General features: G+C 44.6%; 1 protein-coding gene across 5 annotated transcripts in view; it reads right to left on the minus strand.

Moving 5' to 3' along the window:
- The window catches only part of ARMC2 (armadillo repeat containing 2), a 286,378-nt gene that overhangs the window by 176,753 nt on the left and 94,443 nt on the right, over positions 1-15,182 (minus strand). For all 5 annotated transcript variants that reach the window (XM_073576046.1, XM_073576045.1, XM_073576050.1 and 2 more), the window contains one exon: positions 9,830-9,902. In XM_073576046.1, coding sequence (XP_073432147.1) covers positions 9,830-9,902 — 73 coding nt within the window. The remainder of the gene's footprint in view (positions 1-9,829; positions 9,903-15,182) is intronic.

The following is a 15,182-nucleotide window of genomic DNA, read 5'->3' on the forward strand; positions in this document are numbered from 1 at the left end:
CTGCTAGGAGGAGAAGTGGTGGCGGTGCTCCTATGATGAGGAGTGGTGGCGGCGCTCCTAGGAGGAGAAGTGGTGGTGGTGCTCCTATGATGAGGAGTGGTGGTAGTGCTCCTTGAATGATGAGGAGTGATGGCGGTGCTCCTTGAATGATGAGGAGTGGTGGCGGTGATCCTAGAAGGATGAGAAGTAGTGGCGGTGGTCCTAAAATGATGAGTAACATAGTAACATAGTTTTGAAGGCTGAAGGAAGACCTTATGTCCATCTAGTTCAGCCTATTTTTAGTGGTGGCGGTGCTCCTAGACGGAGAAGTAGTGGCGCTGCTCCGAACAGGAGAATAGGTGGCGGTGGCCCAAGCAGGTTCTGCGGTGGCGGTGCTCCAAGATGGTGGTCCGGTGGCAGTGGTGGTGCTCCAGACAGGAGCAGCGCTTGCCATGGTGGTGGCGGGGGTGGAGTGTCCAGCAGCACTCGGCATTGGTGTAGTGTAGTGGTGTCCGGCTTGGCTAGGAATGCAGGTGGCCGTGCAGTGGTATGCAGCAAAAGTCGATAGTGAGGTGTAGCGAGTCAGTGGTGGCACTGTTGGAAATGACACCAATGACTGCTGCACATACCGATTCTGCTGCATAGCCTGCAAGTAAGCAGTGTTGCAGGCCTGCAACACATTCAGCTCAGGAGTAAGGTGTTCCGCCATGCCCCGTTCAATTTTACTGAAAAAAATTGTGCGCTGGTCTGTTGAGGTCGGCCTCCAGCCTGTCAAGGCGCTGGTCGACAGAGTGGAAGCGGTGTTCCATGTGGGTAAAACCGCGTTCCATGAGTGAAAAACTGCTTTCCACTCTGTCTAACAGCACCTTGAGGCTGGCATGAAAGGCCTCGCTCAAGTGCATGAACTCGGGCATGACATTCCTGTCCGAGGCCCTCTGCCGCTGGTGGGAAGTGCCCGCATAACCAGTGGCAGAGACCTAGGACAGGGGAACACCTGATTGACCAGCTTCCTGGTCACCAGCTGTCCGTGTTGCTGACCTGCAAGTTGCTTCTGACTGTCGGATGGCTGGGACGGGTCCGAGATCCGATGAAGGACCGCTCCAGGGACAGGTTGCAGGGTGATGCTCCAGGTGCTGTGGAAAGAAAAGAAAAACATTACTATCATGCATTTACAAGAAGCATCAGCTGTGGAATAGAAAAGCACAGATTATTAAAAAAAAAAAAAATATATATAACTTACGCTCTGGTGGCAAGGACCGGTCTTGGGAACGCCAACTCGCGATGATAGCGGTACTTTGTTCTGGGCCCTGCCGCTGAACCACTGCGAACTTGTCCCTTAGCACGAACATCAGTGTTGAAGCTGTCCTTCATCGAGCGCCAACGTGTGCGGACTTTGTTCACTGTTGGAAAAACAAAGAAAAAACGTTATACAATGCACTGATGGCAACATCTGTATCATCACACACACACCTGAGTGAACTTGGCAAACAGTCAATGCGGCATCACAAAAGAATTCAATAGACAATGCAGTCACTGTTGATCCTGAGGACACTGTTGTGTTTCCTGCTAGAATATATCTAGCAGGAAACATAACAGTATGATCAGGAGCAAGAGTCAAAGCAGGAACAATACAGAAGTACAATACACAATGCAGTCACTGCTGATCCTGAGGACACTGTTGTGTTTCCTGCTAGAATATATCTAGCAGGAAACACAACAGTATCATCAGGAACAAGAGTCAAAGCATGACCAATACTGCAGTAAAATACACAATGCAGTCACTGTTGATCCTGAGGACACTGTTGTGTTTCCTGCTAGAATATATCTAGTAGGAAACACAACAGTATCATCAAGAACAAGAGTCAAAGCAGGATCAATACAGCAGTAAATTACACAATCCAGTCACTGTTGATCCTGAGGACACTGTTGTGTTTCCTGCTAGAATATATCTAGTAGGAAACACAACAGTATCATCAGGAACAAGAGTCAAAGCAGGATCAATACAGTAGTAAAATACACAATGCAGTCACTGTTGATCCTGAGGACACTGCTGTGTTTCCTGCTAGAATATATCTAGCAGGAAACACAACAGTATCATCAGGAACAAGAGTCAATGCGGCATCACAGAGCATTGAAATACTTACTAAACGCCTTTTTAGAAGTTGGAGAGGCGCTGTCCCAGCCATCCATCATCGCTGCGGACACCTCATTCCAGAGCTGCCGGGTCACCACAGTGTCCTTGTACTGCTGGTCACAGCTGTCCCACAACGGGACACGCTCCTGGACCCGGCGGATCAGGGCGTCGATGTCCAAGTAAATGTCTTTATCCCGTTGTGGAACCTATAAAAAGAACATTATAATCTTGGAAATTTTGGAGAATGAAAAAGAAACAGAAAAGAAGAAAGATAGAAGATGAAAAACAGGTCAGAAAAATAGGAAGAGAAAACATTTTTTAAAAAAAGGGACATTCAAAGACTATATACTTACAATCCGTCTCCTTGCCGGGACTTGGCTAGGCTGCTCCCGCTGTTCCGCCTCACTTGCCGGGTCCGATGATGAGGTCTGTAAAGAAAAAAAATTATTACACATTTGTAGAGGCAGCTATACTTACCCAAAGGCAGCAAAATCCTCACCTCACGCTCTGCTTGGGCCAGTTCTTGCTGGGATGGAGAATATTCCGATGTAGAAGACATGCTGGAATTTAAACAAAAAAAAACATTAGTACATAATAAATTTGAAAGGACGGGCAGACATTATGTTGAAGAATACTCACATTTTGGCTGCTGCAGCTTGGACCCAAAGTTGGAAGGCTCTTGTCTGTTCAAGGCTGTCTGTAGAGTAAGTGGTCTGCCACTGCAGACACCTTCTTTTATGTACACTCCTCCCAAACAATGTTGCTTGTGTAGGGGGTGGTTTAAACCAGTGTCTAGACATTGTTTACTCTAAAATCACGTGCGCACAAAAAGCGCTGACGTGCGCACAACCACGCGCACGCCAGTGACCCCATAGACTGTAATTTTTTTTGTTGCGTACTCCGTGCGCATGCGATTTTTTTTACGGGGTTGGGCGGAACAAAAAAAGGCAACATCTAGCATCTGGCGCGTCTGGGCGCACACCTGGAAAATGCGCAGTGCACGAAAACGCTGATGAACGCGTGCAATCGCTAGACACTGCGCCCATTTTAAAGATAGGGGACCACTGCGCGTGCGACCGATAGCGCATGATGCACTGCGCGATAAAACACTAGTGTGAAACCAGCCTAAGATACACTGCAGTATAATGCCTAAATGAAATGCAAGTGGCGTGATCGTTTCTAGACTCCGATATTGGACACAACAACCGAAAAAGAAGGAAATGACCGTAAAGTCCACAATAATAAATAATTTATTTTTACAATTCAGGTAAAAAACAATGGAACAATTAGCAATGATAAAATTACATAGTACAAAGTACAAAAAGGGACGCACAACCAGGGATATAAATAGACATACAAAACTATGGTGTAAGCTGATAGCCAAAAATTACAAAATATATAACCAATACCGCAAAGTGGATAGTGACACAAAAAAGCCGGATTACTTACCGGTAATGCTCTTTTAATGAGTCCACGACAGCACCCACTGGAGGTATCGGATCCGCCCCATTTGGAACAGGAAACCCTACAGGAAAGATAAAAGGGGCGGTCCGCCTTTCCTCCTCAGTTTTGCATTTCAGAGTACCAGGAGGACCGCCAAGGATTAGGCAATGTTTTTGTATATCTAAATTTTACTTATCCAGCTTTAGCAGATATACTTTATTATCGATATCTTTATCAGGGAGGGAAGTGAGCGGGTGCTGTCGTGGACTCATTAAAAGAGCATTACCGGTAAGTAATCTGGCTTTTTACCCTTCGCCACGACAGCACCCACTGGAGAGATTCCAGAGACCATCACCTGGGTGGGACCACCGTGCCAAGGACCGTCCTGCCAAAGCTTAGGTCAGAAGTTGATGAAAGGTCAAGTCTATAGTGATTATAGAAGGTGGAAGGGGATGACCAAATTGCCGCTTTACATATGGTTTCAATTGGAACGTCTCCCCTCTCGGCCCAGGAGGTCGCCATTGCTCTAGTGGAATGCCCTCTGATGCCTTCCGGAGGATTTTCATTTTTTGCGGAGTAGGCTAAACGAATGGCATCCCTGATCCATCGGGAAATGGTGCTCTTCGTGACTCCGTACCCTTTTTTATAGCCCTGAAAAGAAACGAACAGAGCCCTACACTGCCTCCAGCTTCTAGACCTCTCAATATACTTTAGGACAGTTCTTCTGACGTCCAAAGTGTGGAATTTCTGCTCCTCTGGAGTGGAGGGATCTTCAAAGAAGGTTGGGAGGAGTATCTCTTGAGATCTATGGTATTTTGTGGATACCTTAGGCAGGTACGAGGGGTCTGGCTTTAATATTAATCTATCTTGGTATACTTGAAAAAAGGGTGGATCTATGGACAGGGCCTGGATATCACCCACTCTCCTAGCAGATGTCAGCGCTACCAAGAGGGCAGTCTTGAGTGACAAGTATTTGAGGGATATCGTGTCTATCGGCTCAAAGGGTTCCTCCGTCAGGGCGTCTAAGACCAGATTTAAGTCCCATGCGGGGATGTAGGTATGTGGACTGGAGTTGTTCGTTCGCAGGCTGTGATAAATCGTGATATCCACTTATTTCCTGCTATATTATGGCCGTACAGTGCCCCTAACGCGGACAGCTGTACTTTCAGTGTGTTTACTGCCAGGCCCAAGTCCTTCCCTCTCTGTAGAAATTCTAAGATAGGAACTATCGGGACTTCTGCTGTATGGGGTGCTATATGAAACTGTAGGAATTTTTTCCATATTCTTGTATAAATCTGGGTCGTGGACTCCTTCCTGCTCTGTAGGAGCGTAGCAATCAGTGTTTCAGAAAACCCTCTTGATCTTAGTAGCTGCCTTTCAAATTCCACGCCGTCAAGTGTAAGCTGTCCACTTGGGGGTGGATGAAAGGGCCTTGGGAGAGTAGGTTGGGAATCGAAGGGAGGACCCAAGGATCTGTCACTGACATAATTCGTAGCCACGAGAACCACGGCCTCTTGGGCCAGAATGGTGCTATCAGGATTATTCTCGCCCTGTCCTCTCTGATCTTCTGAATCACTTGTGGCAGGAGAATCAACGGAGAGAAGGCATATGCCAGCTTGAACTTCCATGAGGCTTGGAGGGCATCCACTATGTTTGGGTGATCTGATGGAGACAGGGAAGCAAACGTCTTTATCTGTCTGTTCTCCCTCGTGGCAAAGAGGTCCACCTGAGGTTGTCCCCATAAAGTTACTATATCCTTGAAGATTCGGCGGTTGAGGCACCACTCCCCTTGCCAAAGTGTGTGTCGGCTTAAGAAGTCCGCCTCTTGGTTGTTCTCTCCCCTGATATGAAGAGCCGAGAGGGACAACAAACAGCTTTCGGCTAAGCTTAAGATTCTTGCCGCAGAAGACATCAGAGTCTCTGATCGAGTACCTCCCTGTCTGTTTATGTAGGCCACTGTAGTGGTGTTGTCCGATAGGATCCTGACATGTTTCGGTTGGAGCTGTGGAAGGAAATGGTGTAGAGCATAGTATACCGCTGTCAGCTCTTTTAAATTAGACGAGTATTCCCCTTCCTCTCTATTCCACCTTCCTTGACAAAAGCTATTCCCCATATGGGCTCCCCAGCCATGGGGGCTAGCATCGGTGGTTAGGATGCAGGATGGTACTATGACCCATGGGACTCCTGAGGATAGATGGTCATCATCTAGCCACCACTTTAGAGAAGTCAAGACCTCCTGAGTTAAGGTTATCTTGCTCTCGAGGTGACCACCATGTCGCCTGTCCTCTTGGAGGATCTGATGCTGAAGTGTGCGGACATGATAATGGGCCCACCGGACTGCTGGGGCACAGGAATTTAGCGACCCCAATAGCGACATTGCCCCTCTCAGAGACATGCGTGGTCTATCTATGGCTGCCTCTACTTTCTCTTTTGTGAGTGCAATCTTTACCTGAGGAAGTAGACATCTCTGGGTTGTGGAGTCTAACTGGAACCCTAAAAACATCTGGAGGGATTGCGGAACGAGTCTGGACTTCTGTATATTGATGATCCAACCTAGATCCTGCAAAGATGAGATTGCGTCAGCCACACGTTTGGTACATTGGGTGACCGAGTTCCCGATTATTAGGAAGTCGTCTAGGTAAGGTACGATTAGAGTGTCTTTTTGGTGAAGATAGGCCATCACCTCTGCCATCACCTTGGTGAAGATTCTTGGCGCTGTAGAGAGGCCGAAAGGCATGGCTGTATACTGAAAATGACAGATCTTGTCTTCGAACACCACTGCGACCCTTAGGTATTTTTGGTATCTATCATGGATAGGAAGATAATAGTAAGCATCTTTTAAGTCAATTCCTGCCATTACACAGTTTGGAAAGAGAAGCTTTATGGTGGATCTGATTGATTCCATCTTAAACTTATAATTTCTTATAAACGTATTAAGCTTCCTTAAATTAATAATCGTTCTAAACGTACCGTCTGGTTTGGAAATTAAAAATAAAGGAGAGTAGAATCCTCTACCTTCCTGTCCCACTGGGACCTCCACTAAAACCCCCTTAGATAGTAGGCTCCGAATTTCTTCTTCGAGGGCCTTTTGTTGAACTAAAGAGTTAAGGCGGGTTATGATAAAGAAATCATAAGGGGTTTGAAGGAATTCTATTTTCATTCCCTCTTTAATTATACCTAAGATCCATGGGCTCGAAGTTATTTTTTGCCATTTTGAAAAAAAAAATTTTAATCTACCCCCTACTGGTGGGTCTGATTTTTTAATTTTTATTTTCCCTCCGGAATGTTGAACCCCTAAACATGCTACCCTTTTGTTTTTCTTCCTTTGCGGGCCATCTATTTGATCTATCCGTTTGCCTCCTTCTTCCAAACGGTCGTCTTTTAAAGGTTCTCCTATAGAAAGGGATAGAAGAGTCAGGGAACGCCTTCTTCCTCTCCTTTGCTTTGGCGAGTATGTCGTCTAGGGCTTTCCCGAAGAGAAACTCACCCTCACACGGGGTTGCACAAATCTTAGATTTTGATTGTGCGTCCCCCTTCCAGCTCTTCATCCACAGTGCCCGCCTGGCATTGTTCACAAGAGCTGCCGATCTTGCTGCCAGCCGCAGAGTGTCCGCCGAAGCATCAGCCAAAAAGGCAGCAGCCCCTCTGATTAATGGAATAGCGGCCCGTAGCTTTTCTCTTGACACCTTCTGCTCGATTTGTTGATCCAATTGGTCCAACCACACAAGCATAGATCTGGCGGTGCACGTGCTGGCTACTGCTGGCTTAAAAATACCCGTGGCAGATTCCCAAGACCTTTTCAATGATGACTCTGCCTTACGGTCTAGCGGGTCTGCCAATAAGCCTGCGTCCTCTACCGGAATAGTAGATTGTTTTGAGGTAGAGGCTACAACGGCTCAACCTTTGGCACCTTGGTCCATTTTAACAGCTCGTCATCGCTAAAAGGATATTTCCTCTTTGAGGCCGATGGGAGAAAACTTCTTTGATCATGTTTTTCCCATTCTCTTTTTATTAGGGTCTTAACTGCCGGTATCACTGGGAACGCTCTCCTTTTCTTTTCCGCCAACCCCGCAAACATTATTTCTTGTGCGGTCTGGGCACCCCTTGGTTCCTCACACCCCATAGTGCTCCTCACAGATTTGACCAGGTTATCCACACTATCCAGGGGAAAACATGACCGTCCCTCCATGTCTGATGATGATGACGAGGATGTGAGTGAGGAGTCTGAGATTAACCCCTGTTCTTCCTCTGACTCTGAGCTGAGGGTCACCTGTTTTTTGCTTCTAGTCTCTGAGGGTGAGGGAGTACTGGCATGGTTGATAGCCTGTATTTCCTCCCTGATTATGGCTCGAATGTCTTTTGACGACACTGCGGACCCCTGCCTAGTCTCTCTGGTGCACTGCTTGCAGAGCTTTTTGGGGTAGGAGTCAGGGAGAGGTTCAGAGCATAATGCGCATTCCTTATGCTTAGATTTTTCTTTTTTCTTTGTCTGGAAATTGGAGCCGAAAGGAGGGGGGGGTAGGAAGAGGTCAGCCTAATAGGTAGAGTATATACTTTGCACACTCACCCAGTGAAGCATTATATTACCGGATCGGATGGCTGAGATCCCGTCCTAGGTCTTGACTCTCCTGTCTCGCTCCTGCGGCCGGTGTCTGTCCTAGCGCTGCGGTCCCTGGTGGAGTTGCTCCCCGCAGAGTCTACTGCTGGAGCGTGCGCTTCCGTTGGGGACGACATGGCTCACCACCGCACAGCTGCGGCGCTGTTTAAATAGATTGCTCGTCTCTTTTTTTTTTTTTTTCCTCTGCCCCCGGAAGTCGCTCCTCCTCCCTGGGATCACTGCGCATGCGCCGTCGCGCTCTCAGCCACCCTGCCCCGGAAGTTCAATCATTACTTCCGGGGGTCAGGAGCCTCTGCGCCGGCCGGCTACCGCACCCCCGCTTTTGTATGCGGCCCGCGCTCTCCATGCCACCGCCCGTTTCTATTCGCGCCACTGGTGCACTTACCGCTCCTAGCAGCGGCGGTCTGCGCATCTTGGTGCCACCGACGCGCTCCTGGGTGAGACCAGGCGGCCCACCCCGGACCCGGCCATCACCCTCCATACACCAGACGAGAGGGGAGCCGTCTTACGGAGTCTCCCCCGACGCTGCCTCCGGACCGCAGCCCCTGCCGTTCGCGTGGAGACCGCACAGGCGGCATGCATGGCCCAGGTATGCTTTCCTGAAGGAACGTGGCTCCGTTTGGAACAGGAAACCAAAACTGAGGAGGAAAGGCGGACCGCCCCTTTTATCTTTCCTGTAGGGTTTCCTGTTCCAAATGGGGCGGATCCGATACCTCCAGTGGGTGCTGTCGTGGCGAAGGGTAAAATATAAAAGTTATATATATAGGCCAAGGGTAATAAGCAAGTGCTAGTTATAATAAAACAATCAATCTTGAAATGACAATAAGGACCAAGGTACAAGGTATATATTATACAAAATTCAAAACTCCCCAGTGGTAAAAGTGAATATTACTACATAATGATATGAATCATAACATAGGCAAATAAGTACCAAGGGTAATGTAAACCTCAGAGAAGCAGCATTGAATGTTAGTGTAAAAAAAGTGCAGGGAAATCATTAGAAAAAGTTAAAAAATAATAAGACAAAAATGTCAGTAGACTCTCAAGATAGTATGGCACATTCGCTCCTTGATGGCGTCCACCCCAACGTGCGTTTCGGCACGTTGCCACAATAATATATACTTTGGTCATAATTGTTATTTCAAGATTGACTGTTTTTTTTTTTTTATAACTAGCACTTGCTTATTACCCTTGGCCCATATATATAATATTTATATTTTTGTGTCACTATGCACTTATATTTTTGTGTCACTATCAGCTTACACCATAGCTTTGTATGTCTATTTATATCCCTGGTTGTGCGTCCCTTTTTGTACTTTGTACTATGTCATTTTATCATTGCTAATTGTTCCGTTGTTTTTTACCTGAATTGTAAAAATAAATTAATTTATTATTGTGGACTTTATGGTCGGTTACTTCTTTTTCGGTTGCTGTGTTTTGTAGTGTCTCCGACTGTCCTCACAATATCACTCTGGTCCAGATTCTTGGTGGAGGGTCTGGTATTGTATGATTATATACTGGATACATACCAAACACCACCGACACCCTCACCACCATTTTAGCATGTCCTTTGTTTATTTTTATAGACTCCGATATTGTAGCAAAAGTTTATGAACAAATTTGTGCGTCTAAAAACGCTGTAAAGAGATACTCACATGTGGCAAAGGGCTTAAACGAGTCCCAGACACCAGTCTTGAATCAGAAGAGTCAAAGCTACAGGAATTCAGGCTAAGAAAAAGGAAAAATATGCGATGATGTGCACAGGCCATGATTGGACTTCATGCCAGTTAGCGCCATTTACACAGAGGTCATTAGTGAGAAGGAGATTGCTGACAATGGTTTAACATCTCGGTTATACAACATTTACAGTTTATAAGAAATAGTATATTAGAAGTATTAGAACACGCCACATGTATTAATGGAGTAGCGCTAAAGCAAAACAGTTCAACATTTCATTCTCTCCTCATGTAATAATTACATATTAATGTAGATGCTAAGAAAACAAAGCATAAGAGAAAACAAGGGCGGGGGCGCAGACATAGGGCTTCACCTGGTATAAATCAATTAAAATATAAAAGTACTCTGGAGTACTCACCCTTTATGGGTTGTGTTCAGACACAACCACTCTCAACGTTTGTTGCAGTCATATAGCTGCTGCAGAGCTCGTGCAGGTGGACAGTGTCCACTAGGTATCATAAGTTGAGGATCCAAGAAAAGCACTTCTGAGCATCCGCGCTGCTTTAGTGATAAGAATTCTTCAGAAATCCATATAAATCTTTCAAGTTCTTTATTATATGTACTACAGAAACTACGCGTTTCGAGGTGACAAACCGCACCTCTTCTTCAGGTTACAGTACAGAGTACAGTACAACTCTGTACTGTAACCTGAAGAAGAGGTGCGGTTTGTCACCTCGAAACGCGTAGTTTCTGTAGTACATATAATAAAGAACTTGAAAGATTTATATGGATTTCTGAAGAATTCTTATCACTAAAGCAGCACGGATGCTCAGAAGTGCTCTTCTTGGATCCTCAACTTATGAAGAAAACAAAGCAAGCAATGCAAGGTTCATACGAACGTAATAATAAACTTGGTATATATCCACTAGAACGCACTAATTATAATATCAAGAATAAATGAACCCATATATTACAACTGAAAGAAAAAATACACAGTTACATACAAAATATACGGCTAATATGGCAGTGAATATGCTGCCCATAGCAACCTGCACTAAAAAAAATGCCGCAACAGGGCTGTTGTGAGTCATGTCTTATGCTGAGGAATGAGTCATGTAAATCGAGCTTGTACGGAGGACATGGATGCCGTGCAGCGTCATACTATGGACTCGCCGACACTCTGTATACTGACATACCAGAAAATAAAGTCAACCATTACAGAAATATATTTATTTTCTCTTATATTCTGACTCACTGTATCACAGCACATCTATTTGTAAGAGATTGGAGGCATATAGACTATTAGAATTGCAGTATTAAGGCATTGTATGGACCGTATATACTGATCATAGGGTCTTATACTGACAATAGTTATTAGGTGGTACTAGACGGCGTATGCTTCTGCTCTGCGTATGCTTCTGCGTATTATTACATATACATCAGACTTATTCATAAGTGTTTATAGTTTAAAGTAGGGAAAATATTAATAATTATAGTACAGAACCCCACTCCCTTACGATTTATGCAATTTTCAACCAGTAAGGGGACGTGACAGACTAGAATTACGAGCAACTCAAAGATCCTGAAATTTGTTCTAGAATATTTATCATTGCTGTTTTTCAGACAGATGAATAATTTATTTTGGTCAATTTGATTTACAAAGCGAAATTTAAAAAGTAGAGTTGAGAGAATTGATTCACAGGACCCAGGTGAGTATTTAGTGGCTGATGGGTTGGGAGATCTGGGTACCACCTCCAACCTGCAGTTTGGAAGGCCTACATGACGTCATTGATGCAACGTGGCACACATGATGTCGCACCAGGGATACTAAAATAAGAAATCATCAAGAACTCTTTAATCATTGAGTAATAAGGTTTATGGCGGGAATTTATGTATTGATACTAATATAAGAGCAGCTGGGGATGACATAGGATGCATTTTTCCCATCTCTAGTTTTTCCAGTATTGGTTAGCAATTGCAACTAGTGCCCTCAACAGGATATGTGAGTAGACAGCTGCTATTTGTTTCTTCTGGGCCACAATAGGTAACCTCAAACAGTGCTTCAGGAGCTGCTAGCATGCATGGTTTACAGTGATCATGCAGAACATTAAAGGGGTATTTCCCCTATTAGGTCAGCCTCTTCTTAAAGGGAATCTGTCATAAGTTTTGCTACCTCATCTGAGAGCAGAGTAATGTAGGAAGAGAGACCCTGACTCCAACGATGTATCACTTAATTTACTGGGTGTAGCAGTTGTGAAACAATCAGAGTTTTCAGATATAGCATATAGCAGAGCTGAGAAAGCTAATCCCACCCACACCACAGCTTTCTATGTACAGTGAGTTGCTTATCAGAGGAGGGGGCATGGTCGGTCTAGGAGTCGCGTGAGACTTATTCCTGGCAGTGATAGCCTCCAGGTAATAAAACCTTCATTGTACGTAAACAACAGCACACAGCCTAATAAGTAACACATTGCTGAAATCCGTGTGTCAGCCCCTATCTCCTGCTCTTCAGATTACAAAGCAAAAAGCTTCTGACAGATTCCCTTTAAGTACTACATTCCCCAATGTAAAATAAAAATACCCTATACTCACCTCCAGTACCGGCGCCATTCCAGTAAGGTTGATGTCAGGTTCATTGAAACTTACGTGACCTTGTTATGCCACATAAACCCTGAAACTCATCAGTGATCGCTAGAGTTGAGCGACTTTGGTCGGATCGGGTTTCATGAAACAAAATTTGTTTCAGATGAAACCGGTCCGACTAGGGCAAAAAAAAGTCGGAGTTTCGTCCGAAACCCGAACCCAATGCAAGTCAATGGGGAATAAAAGTCGGCATTGAGTGGATGAATGTCATCCGCTCAATGGCGACTTTTATTTCCCATTGACTTGCATTGGGGTCGGGTTTCGGATGAAACTCCGACTTTTTTTGCCCTAGTCGGACCGGTTTCATCTGAAACAAATTTTGTTTCATGAAACCCGATCCGACCAAAGTCGCTCAACTCTAGTGATCGCTAATAAGCTCCTGTGCTCTCACTTCCTTCAGATATGGGCTGCACGGTGGCTCAGTAGATAGCACTGCAGACTTGCAGCGCTGGAGTCCAGGGTTACGCAATTACGTTCCTAGATCACGGATATATCTGTGAATTGCTTTGAAATCAGATTATTGTAGAGATGGCATTGAAATACTGCATTTTCATTGTGCCATGTTGATGTCAATGGTGGAGTTTGATAGCATCTCTTTTTGTTCTTTATAAGGAAGCACACAGAGACTATTTGATCTTCTTCTAGATGGTTGACTCCTAGTGAATTTGAGTATCTTGATAATGATATTTACAGTGGTGCAGATATATCACATTCAACGATTCTATAACGGGGTTTCCACAAGTCCTTAAATGGGTAAAATTACAATGTGTATGGAAAAACAATCAACTTTATTAATAATTAATTATCCTCTCCGCTCCGAGGAACTTGTAATTTTCCAGTTTACAGATGGTTGCATATTTATTAGCCAACTTTGTAGACTCCCAGAGGTGACCAATAACTGGCTCAAAGAGCGCAGGCTTGTAAGTTGTTTTCTATACAGCTTGGAAGCGCAGCTTTGAAGCTATCCAGATCGCTAGTGTGTAGAGATATAGCTGACCTAGGTATCATTATAAACACTTCCAGATCTCATCTCACAGTGCTGTCAGCTCTCACCTTCACCCCACGCTGACTGTCTGGAGAAGAGATCTAGTAGGATTTGTAATGATAATAATAATAATAATAATAAATTTTATTTCTATAGCACCGACATATTCCACAGCACTTTACATTTCAGAGGGGACTTGTACAGACGATAGACATTACAGCATATAATAGTCACATAGATCATAACAGGAATGAGGGCCCTGCTCGCAAGCTTACAATCTATGAGGAAAAAGGAAGACACGAAAGGTGGGTGGTAACAATTGTCCTGATTGTTTGGACCAGCCATAATGTTAAGTGTGTAACAGTACAGACACAGAGGGCTAATGGATGCATAAAGCATGTGGGAACATGATGCGGGGAACCTGGTTATGGTAAAACTTTTGACTGTGCCACACAGGGATAGTTAATGTGTTGGGGCGGTAGGCCAGTCTGAATAAATGCATTTTCAGGGCATGCTTAAAATTGTGGGGATTGGGGACTAATCGTATTGACCTAGGATGTGCATTCCAAAGAATTGGCACACCACGTGAAAAGTCTTGGAGACGGGAGTGGGAGGTTCTGACTATTGAGGATGCTAACCTCAGGTCATCAGCAGAACGGAGGGCACGGGTAGGGTGGTAGACTGAAATGAGGGAGGAGAAGTATTGTGGTGCTGAGCCATGGAAAGCTTTGTGGGTGAGGGTAATACATTTGTACTGGATTCTGGAGTGGATGGGTAGCCAGTGCAATGACTGGCACGAGGTAGCGGCATCGATGTAACGATTGGCGAGGAATATGATCAATAACTCAGCTGTGCTGTACTTCTACACAGTACCTGCAGAGATGAGGAGAGTAGGGCAAATTCTTTTCTTCCCTCAATGATGCTGCCTGCTTATGATTGATCAACCTCATGCAGCTGAAGAAGAACAGGTCCCAGGAACAAATCTCAGGTAACGCTCAGTTATAACAAATTATAGCCTAAACTTTACAAGCTAATATCTCTGAAACAGAGAAGAGAAATTTAAAAATTAAAACTATATTTTACTTTGCTCTGCCGCCATTATTCCATTGTGTAGCTAGTTTATCATGTTCAAACTGGCGAAATGTCCTCATTAAGCAGTAAGCTTGAAGGGAATCTGTCAGCAGGTTTTTGCTATGTAATCTGAAGACAGCATGCTGTAGGGGTTAAAACACAGATTTCAGTGCAATGATTGCTTTAGCACAAGTAGCGTATCATTGCTGGGACACATTAGCACTGCCTAATTGTCAAATTCCACCCCTTCTGTGATAAGCAGCTCACTGTCTATATCCATTGTATACACAGTGAAGGAAATAATTATTAGATCCCTTGCTTATTTTGTAAGCTTGCCCACTGACAAAGACATGAACAGTCTATAATTTTAAGGGTAGGTTAATTTTAACATTGAGAGATAGAATATAAAAAACAAAATTCAGAAAATCACATTGTATAAATTATATAAATGTATTTGCATTCTACAATGAGCAATAAGGATTTGATCCCTCTGGCAAACAAGACTTAAATACTTGGTGGCAAAACCCTTGTTGGCAAGCACAGCAGTCAGACGTTTTTTGTAGTTGATAAGGTTTGAGCACATGTCAGGAGGAATTTTGGTCCACTCATGTCTAAATCATTAAGATTTGGAG

The sequence above is a fragment of the Dendrobates tinctorius genome, unplaced genomic scaffold (genome assembly GCF_039654945.1).
Source record: "Dendrobates tinctorius isolate UK_male_01 unplaced genomic scaffold, ASM3965494v1 ptg000046l, whole genome shotgun sequence".
In the NCBI taxonomy this organism is placed as follows: domain Eukaryota; kingdom Metazoa; phylum Chordata; class Amphibia; order Anura; family Dendrobatidae; genus Dendrobates; species Dendrobates tinctorius.